A 10,319-nucleotide genomic window follows, 5' to 3' on the forward strand; every position below is an offset into this window, starting at 1 on the left:
TACTATAACTCTCATCCCCAAACCCTGCCAATTCCACCAATTCTTTACAATTCCCCCCGCCGCATTAACATATCTTAACCCGCCCAAAAATGCCGCCCAAGTTCGACCCAACCCAGGTAGTGGACGTTTTCGTCCGGGTCACCGGCGGTGAGGTCGGCGCAGCTTCTTCCCTCGCCCCCAAAATCGGCCCTCTCGGTCTCTCCCCTAAGAAAATCGGTGAGGACATCGCCAAGGAAACCGCCAAGGATTGGAAAGGCCTCCGTGTCACCGTCAAACTCACCGTCCAAAATCGTCAGGCCAAGGTGACAGTCGTTCCCTCCGCCGCCGCATTAGTGATCAAGGCACTCAAGGAGCCCGAGCGTGACCGTAAGAAGACCAAGAACATCAAGCACAATGGCAACATCTCCCTTGACGACGTTATTGAGATCGCTAAAGTTATGCGCCCCCGGTCCATGGCCAAGGACTTGAGTGGCACGGTGAAGGAAATTTTGGGTACCTGCGTTTCTGTTGGTTGTACGGTCGACGGAAAGGATCCGAAGGATCTGCAGCAGGAAATTACCGATGGTGATGTGGAGATTCCTCAGGATTGAGATTTTGTTGGATTGGATTTCGAGCTGAATCTCTATGGTTTGGATATTTTTGTTTCTTTAGCTTTACTCTGTACTTCCTCTTTTCTTTTAGTTGAATGCAGTATGTGGATGCTAATTACTGCTTCTATTACTCAGTTTAAATGAGATTTAAGTTTATAATTATGGTTTCATTTTTGAGTATTGATTGGGCTATGGTGGGACTTGGAGTTCCTGAGTGGATCAATTCGCATTTGATTCGTGTGCGTCATTTGATTGATGAACCGCAATGCATCCTACAAGTTACTGAGAAATATTGAGGGCAACCTTTTCCCCTAGCTGCAAAAACAGTTTAGTTGGAATACATTGTGCAGGGGTGCTAAGACCGTATGCATTTGCTAGATTTTGTTAGATCCTCACACGGGAGTTCTGTCTTTTCCACATCCCTTCACTTTGATCATTATACTTGTTGCAGCAGCTATAGATATCTATGTAGTCTTTATTTGTAAAACACTGCAGCACCTAAGGTCTTTGTCCTTCTTTAATCATCTTGAATTGTATGTTCCATGAATTGGAGTCATGCCATGTAGTTGCTGATGGCTGAGCATAAGCATTGGATCGAGTTAATGTAATTTGCTATTCCACTCGATAAATTCCAGACTGATATTGCCCCTAGTTCATAGTCTGGTGGATGTTTCTTGATGCGCATTTGATGTAACTGGGAGTGTATGTCATTAAAGCAGCAAATGTCTCATATTAAGTATACTGTATACCTGCATCTGCCATTAGATGCCTCTCTAAGGAAACTGTGTTGCATGATTGTCTAGCACAAATGTGCATGTGTATGTGTGTATGTCGCATGTTTGTTGTGTTTATTCGGCATGTTGAACTATGATTAACTTGACATTTGAGGGCAGAGGTTGACTTTCTGTTTTTCAGATGGAGTTAGTGTTTAGTTCAAAGAGTCGTGGTGGATTGGGATGGGATCATGAACATGATTATGCTTTTGTAGTGCTCTAGCATGATGTGTTGTGCTAATAAAACATAACGGAAGTGATATATTACCTCAGACTGTGGTTATACGTTTGTGCTTCTACCGTTTTGCTCCAAAGAACATAAATGTTTGAGAAATGAACTGTGGAAGGCTATGGAGTCACTGTATGTTTATAGTGAGGACTGCACATAAACTCCCATGTATAGGTTGATGAGCAAGTGGTTTGTAGGAGGTGTTGGCTTTTATATGATTAAGACCTTGGGAAAGTAAATCATATAAAGCATGTTACGACATCATCTATTCAAGTGGTAGGACAGTGAAGCATCCCGTTTAGAAGTTGGGCTGTTACCTACATTTATATAGTTGTTCTGAGACGACTACATACTTGTCTTTGCTTGGTCTACTAATCGTATTGCAATGTATGCCAATGGTGGTGGACAAAGAAAGTTACCAGAAGTTGAACCCTTTTCTTTTGCTACAAAGAAATTACCTTGCAATTGCAAGAACGTTTTTAATAATTTTTATTTTTCTCTCTCTTCTCAACTCTCACACCCTCTTTTATTCTTTTATTTCTTTTTTCAATATGATGCTCCAAAAAATATACATAACCCAAGAAGAACCCCTGTTTGAGAAAAATACAATGAAGACCCAAAGGCCCAAAGAAAAATCCAAGGCGAAAGCAACTTCAAACCCAATACCCTGAAGGGATTCGATGCCATGAAGCCGAAAGAAGACCTATGAAGGCTCATGGGAGGCTCAAGCATGGCAGCCACCGAGACACCATAGTATCCTAGTGCACAAGTGGCTGGATGCTAGTTAGACAACTTAGAGGAGTGACGATCACCAAGTGCCCAAGGATCCAAACGGTTGTTGGACTTGTTCTAAACCCCCTAGGAATATGATAAACTTATCTCACGGGAAGGCTTATCCTCTTGAAGGCCAATAATTAGGAAATCCTTGTCGACCCCTCCTTTTGCTTTTGGGAAGGATCGGGGAGTGAAGACTTTGATTCAATCAACTAGTACGAGCTTGGAATAAAAACCTCGTTAGCTGTTAAATGGCGTTAGCGCTGAAGTCTTCAGGTAAAGAATCTTGGCTTTCCCAGCTGCACATTCATCGTATATATATAAAAGAATATGCCACACTGTCCTTTCCTTGCGTGGGATATCTTTACTAGGTAATTAAGGGTCGATGCAATTGAGAACCTGTGGTGGGAATATTGTCCTTGTGCTAATCGGTCCGGTCTCTGAAAGAAGGTGCAAAAGAGGCAAGAGCGACTCAAGCAGCACCGACTAAGGGAACTTGGCCATTCTTTCTAAATGAAAAACTATTATTAGTTCAGTTCGGTAGAACATCGATAAGAGGATAATTTTTTCACAGAAGCATATGATTGCCCCTCAATCGCCAGGCCAGGTGCATGAGTAGCTTTGCTGGCAATAGTTGGAGTCAATATCTCCTAAACTGCTTTCTCAAGTTCCAAGAGGATTGGGCTCTCTCAGTCAACAAGGGGTGAGGGTTGTTAAAAAAGGATCCTTCTCCTCGATAAAGGGTAATATTTTTTCAATATTCACACAAACTATATATGTTATTTTTCTGCAAAGTACTCTCGTATTGAATTATCATTTTACTTCACATTTTCACAGTTTGAATTCTTACTTTATCATTATTTATTGATCTGAATGTTGAAGTGTCAACGTACTTTTTTTTAAGTTATCTTCTTAAGACTTGTACAAAACTAGGCCCAAAAATCAAAGTTGGATTACGAGCAATATTTTTGCTCTCACACTAATTTCTCATAAAATTATTATATATTTTTTAATAATAATTATTTTTTTAAAATTTAAAATTAATTATGCACACAAATTTTCACATGCCTATATACTAGTTTAGATAGTAGTGGGAGGGATGAGAGAGAACTTGAGGGATTACATACACAATTAAGTTAGGCAATGAAAGAGACGGGTCCTCTCTACCTGCCTGTCGGTGCCATAAATGCTACATTTAACAATATGAAATATTTATTTCCCATACATACGTTGGACTTTAGTTGCTCCGCCCGTGATGAGGTTGATGAAAGAAGATGACAAATTAGCCAAGTGTGTGGTTCCAATTCCGACAGAGTTTCACATCTTCCACATGCTTAAATTCTTACATTATTGGACGCGAGTACTCCACTTTCGCAGCTACTTCACCAGTCCTTCCACTCTCCTCACTTTCTCCCTATAAATTAGTGTTGCACCAAAACCCCACTCCCAATTCCCATCTTCAACAAACCATCTCTATCAATATTCCTCTCCTCCCTCTTCAGTACAGAGATATACAGAATCCATTTCCTGATCAGCAGTTGTTGATGAATCTGATGATGACGAAGCGGGTCGGATTGTTGAGTTCTTGGGTGGAGGTTGCACCAACCCTTGTTGTTTTCCCTCGCAAGCCCTCCACTAATTGTCGTCCCACCCTGGAGACCATTGCAGAGGAGGAATCCGACATCATTTACGACGACGACGATGACGATCAACACGAGCAACTGCTGCAATCTTCCTTGCAACCTTGTTTCAACTACTAAGGATCCATTTGCAATCTTCTTCTTTGCAAATTCAACCTTATAATCTTAGGAGTAATTAACCTTTTATTTAGATAATCTCTATATATGTATCAAACTATCACTCCAAAGCGGAAGGCATAATTAAGAGTAGTTTTAGGTTTCTGGTTATGTAATGAAAATTTTACCAGATAACACCAATTGTATACTTATTTACTATTTTCTTATGGGCGATTTCTGCATCTTTCTTCAAATTATAATTTGGTGTATAAAAGCTCTCTTTGCATTCTTTTCTTTTTATAATTTTAGACCCATGCAGTTAAGTAATATTATATATGAGTGTGTATAGGAGCAATTTAGGACCGGTACGTAATTGACATATATATATATATATATATATGTCGGCAAGGCGACAGATACAAGACTTCTGTATAGTTAGGCTATTAAATCTTGATATTGAGCAACCTCCGACCTTTCTTTACATTTTGGATCATTCCAATTGTTCTCCACATTTACCACATCATCACAAGTTAAATGGGACTGATTATTCTATTGTAAGAGACCCCTTTTTACTTTATATTGATGGGTACTTAATTATTTGCATGTGATTGAGGCATTCGTCCTATGTACGAACGAACCACTGTTAAACAATTCTATTAAAATTTTGTTTAAAACCTAAAATACCCCAAAAATAATATATATAAAACCAATGTTTTTTGTGGCACGTATGATTGTGTGCACTTTTAGTGGTGGAGTAGGATGCATTGCGAGAAAATCGGAGTCATGCTACCACAAAGTGAGTAATGCTAATCCTACAGGACCACCTCCCACCCACCCCCCACACGCAAAAATCTTGCACACAATAAAAAGAGCATATAATATTTATGGGTCTTAATTGCATTTATTGTTTCGTATAAGAAGGGGAAGTAGCAAAATAAGAACTCTTAATATAAAGATAGCAAATAATACTTTTATTAGCATTATTTTTGTTTTTGGCAATTATAAAATGACCATCGAATTCTAAAAAGTGGCCCGAAATTGATACGTGAACCAAAATTAAGGGTTTTTGTTGACATGGAATTGTAATACAAAACCAACTGTCAATTAAGATATTTTCTTCTTCTTTTTGCTTCCTATCATATAAGCGCACAGTCGGGCTACAGGAATGTTGCCTAGTGCTCGGGGGTAACGCCATTCGCCCACCTCAGCTGAGGGCAACACCGTCGGTGGCGAGGAAAGGATTATAATTTTTTTTAATTTATATTATATAATATTTTTTTATAATTTATAATTATATACATAATATAAATTTTATTTTATACATTTTTTTTTCATGTAAGTGCTTATGTGTCAGGTTGTTTTAAGACATACCCAATCAACTTTGTTTCAAATTTAAAAAGCTTTAGATTTATACATATTAGCAAATTTTGGTCATTTTAAAAATTCAGTGACTTGAAATCCTAGAATTGTCAAAAAATAATAATTTCGGATTATTGTTTGACACCTCTATATTTACAATCTTTATTTTACCACCCCTTGTATATGGGGCACTAAATGCAATATTAAACGGATTTATGCGTCAGCTTGTGATATTGCATTTCGAACAGAACTTATCTTCTCTCACCAGTTTGAGAAGAAGAGATGGAGTGCGTTTACTAAGAGAGAAAAAGAGAAGAGAGTGGTACAAGTAGACAAACTCAGTCGAGTGTCTCTTTCATCCAGAAGGATCGAGAAGGAACAATTGACTGCATGCAAGCTATTAAAATGTCCATTTCCAGGTTAAATTGGACAGCAAAAGAGAGGCTTTCACTCCATAATAAATGCTACAAATATAGCAATATGAAAGAAATGTTAGATTTCCCATATGTGAACTATAGTTTGAAGTTGTCAACATTAACAACAACAACCTATTTCAGTCGAGTGGTTTCTGTTTTCTGGTGTCTATTTCATCCAGAAGGAACAACTGACTGCACGCAAGCTATTAAGTTCTGTGGTTTCTACGGTTCTCCACACCTTCCACATGCCAAAATGAAATTTCTGCACTGCACTTTCACAGCTGCTTCAGCCGTCCTTCCTTCCACCCACCACAACCTCGACTCCCTATTCCTTCACCTGGTTTTGTCCTATAAATGCACCACCCAAACCCCCCAACTCCAACTCCAACTCATAACAAACCATCACTCCTCCTCTCTTCAGACAAAACAATAAACCTTAATTATTAACCTCTCTGAATCAATCCTATTTCCCGAATTACATGGCGAAGTGGATGGTGGTCGGGCTGTTGAGTTCTTGGGTTGAGGTTGCACCATCTCTTGTTATTTTTCCTCACAAGCCCTGCAGCTTCTGCCCCACCCTGGACACCATATCAGAGGAGGAACCTGATGAAATTCGTGATGATGATGAAGAAATTACTCACCACCAATCCCAAACTTAAACCTCCTTAATTTGCAAATTAGCTTTAACTGCGAACCTAATTATGTTCTTAACATTTTATTTGTGTGCGTTCTTTCTGCTTGCTGCCAAAGTATGACAGAGAAGGGACAACAAGATTCTTTTACGCTTCTGGCTATATATTTTCGTTTTCCAGAAAATATGTGTTTCTTCCAATCATATGAGAGTGTTATGTATATGTAGTAGTGTTTAGTCCCAGGCCAACTTTAGCTAAACATATGTATACCAACTTTTTTATTGTATATGGACAGCAATTTTTTGGATGAGGCATTACAATATATGGTCCGTGTACGTTTACTGTTACAGTAGTTTCTTCTTTTTTTTTTTTTTTTTCTTATTTTAATATAGTTGTTGATTTTTGTATTATCGATATTGACATGTATTGGGTCCAACACCGCTACAAAAGTCGAAGAATCTTCTTCAAACTTTTACAATTATCAAAGACTAATCTGCAAGAGATTGAGGTCATACATTTGTGGTTGTATTTGTTTGCCCCACAAGAAAGAAGTTGATATATACATATGGTTAGATGGTGAGGAATGTGTGTGTACACATAATTGTTAGATTTGGGAAATCAAATGCACAAGGATCTTACTATGATCTATTCGTATATTACAAGTCCCAAATTAAAAAACAAGTGGCCACTGTTACGCAAACTCATCGCTTTCTGATGTCTCTTTCTTACAGGAGAGGATGGAGAGCCACACCTCACTCCCCTGCCCCTGCCCCTGCACCCGCACCCTGGGCATCATAACACAAGAGCAATATTCCGATCATTTATGGTGATGATGATGAACCTCTTTTCATTACCTCAATAATTCAAACCTAATATTATGTTTGAAGCACGTAGAGACAGATGTGTGTATGTGTGTGTTCTTTCTGCTGCCCTTCAAGATTCTTGTTTTTTTTCTCTGTCTTTTGGGCTCTCTTTTCTTCTGGTTGTCAATGGTTGGGTGTTGTGCCAATCAAATTAATAAAGTTTGTGTAGGAAGGGCAATATAGATGGTGTAAATGTGGAAGGGCCCATGGGCTGATGATGTTAGTGGATATTGACTTGGGCCACATAAAGCCCAAGCTTCTTAATTCATTCCACTAACATTACTTATTTGATTTATAACGCAGAAATCATTCCACCCAAACGCGGCATTACTTATTTGGTGGCAGAGCACCGCTGGTTTGATTGGATTATAAGTAAAATTGATTCGCGCACAAAGCAAAAACGGAAGGTCCGCATTTAAAGTGTTGAGTGAGTGGACAACATTTTTTTTCTTAACAATTAAGAATAAGTTCCCTATTCTTAACAACACACACACACACACACACACACACACACTACCATCACCTTATTTACATTACAGATACAGCTCATGAGAGAGTTTATCTGCAGTGTAGTTGGGGGTATTTGTTTGAAGTTTCACTATCATTAAGGGTGTTACTTGTAATTACAATTACAAATAGGATGTTTGTATAATTAAATTTAATTTTAAAAGGTGTCCATGTAATTTATCTTATTTTTAGTTTTATTTTAGGATAATTACATTAACATTCCCTTATCTATGGTTTATTTATACAAATCACCCATATTTTTTGAAAAATTACAAAAATTACCCCTGACAGCCTTTAAAGAATGCTAGGGATGATTTTTGTAATTTTTCAAAAAATATGGATAATTTGTATAAAAAAAAATAAGTGATGGAGTGTAAATGTAATTATCCCTATGTGTAAATAATAATTACGTTTTTTATGAATATATAATATAATTATTCAAAAGATCCAAATAATTTATATAAATAAATTATATATCACGAAAATAAATGTGAGTATGTCACTATCCCTTTTATTTTTATTATGGAGAATAGACCGTACTCAATCTTTTTTGCCTAAAATTAAAGAAAAATACAAAGCCAGCCAACATCAAGATCCATTGATTGATAGTGAAATAAATCCCTAACTCGTAGTGATGTCCACTGAGGAACACGATTTTCTTGAACCTCTTGCTTCACCCAATGAAAGTGATGTTTCCGTAACCTTATACACAACAAACTTGTAATATTTGCATCTCAGATCATGCAAAATGTCTGTTTGCATAATTCTCAGCACCTTAATTTGCATGTAACTGTATTAGTCACAAACTAGCAGTACATCTGATATTACAATCTTAATTTCTCTACCCATGTGGCTTTAAAGATATATAAAAATTTTCGAAAATAGTATGTAATTTTGTTGTTCATTCGATATGGACAAATATATATCATATAATTTGAGACAGTTCGTGAACCATCCTATATCACTCATCTTGTTTATGATGGTGAGTGTATACTATCATCACATGTCACATAAAGACGAGAAATTTAAACAATATATAAGCCTTAAAGTGCATACGACTTTTCGTTCAAAATTGGCAATATATTTGTATCAGAATTGAAATGAATATAAATCGTTAAAAAATTTATTTAACAAGGATGGAATCAATCAATGAAATCAACCTTAATTAATACCTGATACCTTTATTTCATTACAACTCAAATAGCACCTAATTCAGACATAGAGATAGAGAGTGGTTTAGGTTATTAATTGGAGAAGATTTGAAGTAATTAATAAAAGAGGAGAGGAGGATAAATTAAGGTTGATAGTGGGTGGATTTTAGGGAGGGAAGGACAGCAGCCATTGCTAGTGGGGTTAGTGGGGGTGGAGGAGCGCCTCTTAATCCCCTTTTCCCGCAACTTGGAGTGGAGCCTCCGGGCCCACACCTACCTTCCATGTCTACTTCTGCAGCTACGTCTTACTACAAACTCTCACCAATTTGTTTGTAATAACTTTTATTTTATTATACGATTAAATTATAAATTTAATAGTGATGTATATAACCCAAAAAAATCTAGTTCAAAAAAAAGTAAAGGGGTTCAGGGTCTCCTGTAGTCTACCAATAACCCATGAAAGCAGTGATCATCCCTGATATTCAAGGACCGAACCCAAAAATGTGGCTCAATCAGTAACAATCAGCCTAAGATCCATATTTAAATGCCCCACGTGGCATAACCTAGGCCGCCAAATGTATCTCCAAGTCAATATGGAAGACACTTATCGAGGGATGCTCCTTCAAAAACTCAAACTCACTCCCTGCAGATTAGGAGTTCTCATCGATGAAAGATCCCCTCAATATGGGGACTGACTTGTATTGACCAAATTAACAAGAGATAAGAGCGGAATGTAGCTTATCCTAACAACTTCTATCCATTCCGCCCAAAAATAGGGCGCATGTGCAAACTCTTACTAGAGGAAGACACCCCCCTATAAATACAAGTTTGATCCCTAGGCGAGGGATACCTTCCAAACTTGAATTCTTGCTGTCAACTCTCTCTTTGTACTCTCTTGGTACTCTCTTTGCACTTTGAACATGATTTTCTCTTATGAATTCATTTGTTATACTTCGATTCTTGATTATGCTTTATTTTTTGCGCTTATTATCTTTTGAATTCGATACTAATTTGAGCATCATAGTACTAACGTGTTGTTTTGTAGGTTTCGTTCTTTAAGATAATTCTGTACGCATCAAATAATCTATAAAACACATTATATATAATACAAAAAAGCATCTCCTTGCAACTAGCAAGTTCCAATTTGTGCTCAAAGGAACTTTTCCACCATACTCGAGTCAAGGGGTTTCAATAGCATTATTGTAGTAATAATCATAATAATTAGAGCATAGACAGTTTTTGAAAATTGTGACTACAGGACGTTAACCTGCTAACTCATTCATTATTAA

The 10,319-nt window shown here is 37.3% G+C and overlaps 1 protein-coding gene across 1 annotated transcript; it reads left to right on the forward strand.

Moving 5' to 3' along the window:
- LOC105161385 (large ribosomal subunit protein uL11) lies at positions 1-760 on the forward strand. The gene has a single exon (XM_011079048.3). The coding sequence runs from the start codon at positions 90-92 to the stop codon at positions 588-590; it is 501 nt and encodes a 166-aa protein (XP_011077350.1). The 5' UTR covers positions 1-89; the 3' UTR covers positions 591-760.
- The last annotated feature ends 9,559 nt before the right edge of the window (positions 761-10,319 follow it).

The sequence above is a fragment of the Sesamum indicum genome, linkage group LG5 (genome assembly GCF_026168435.1).
Source record: "Sesamum indicum cultivar Baizhima isolate 11 linkage group LG5, ASM2616843v1, whole genome shotgun sequence".
Classification (NCBI taxonomy): domain Eukaryota; kingdom Viridiplantae; phylum Streptophyta; class Magnoliopsida; order Lamiales; family Pedaliaceae; genus Sesamum; species Sesamum indicum.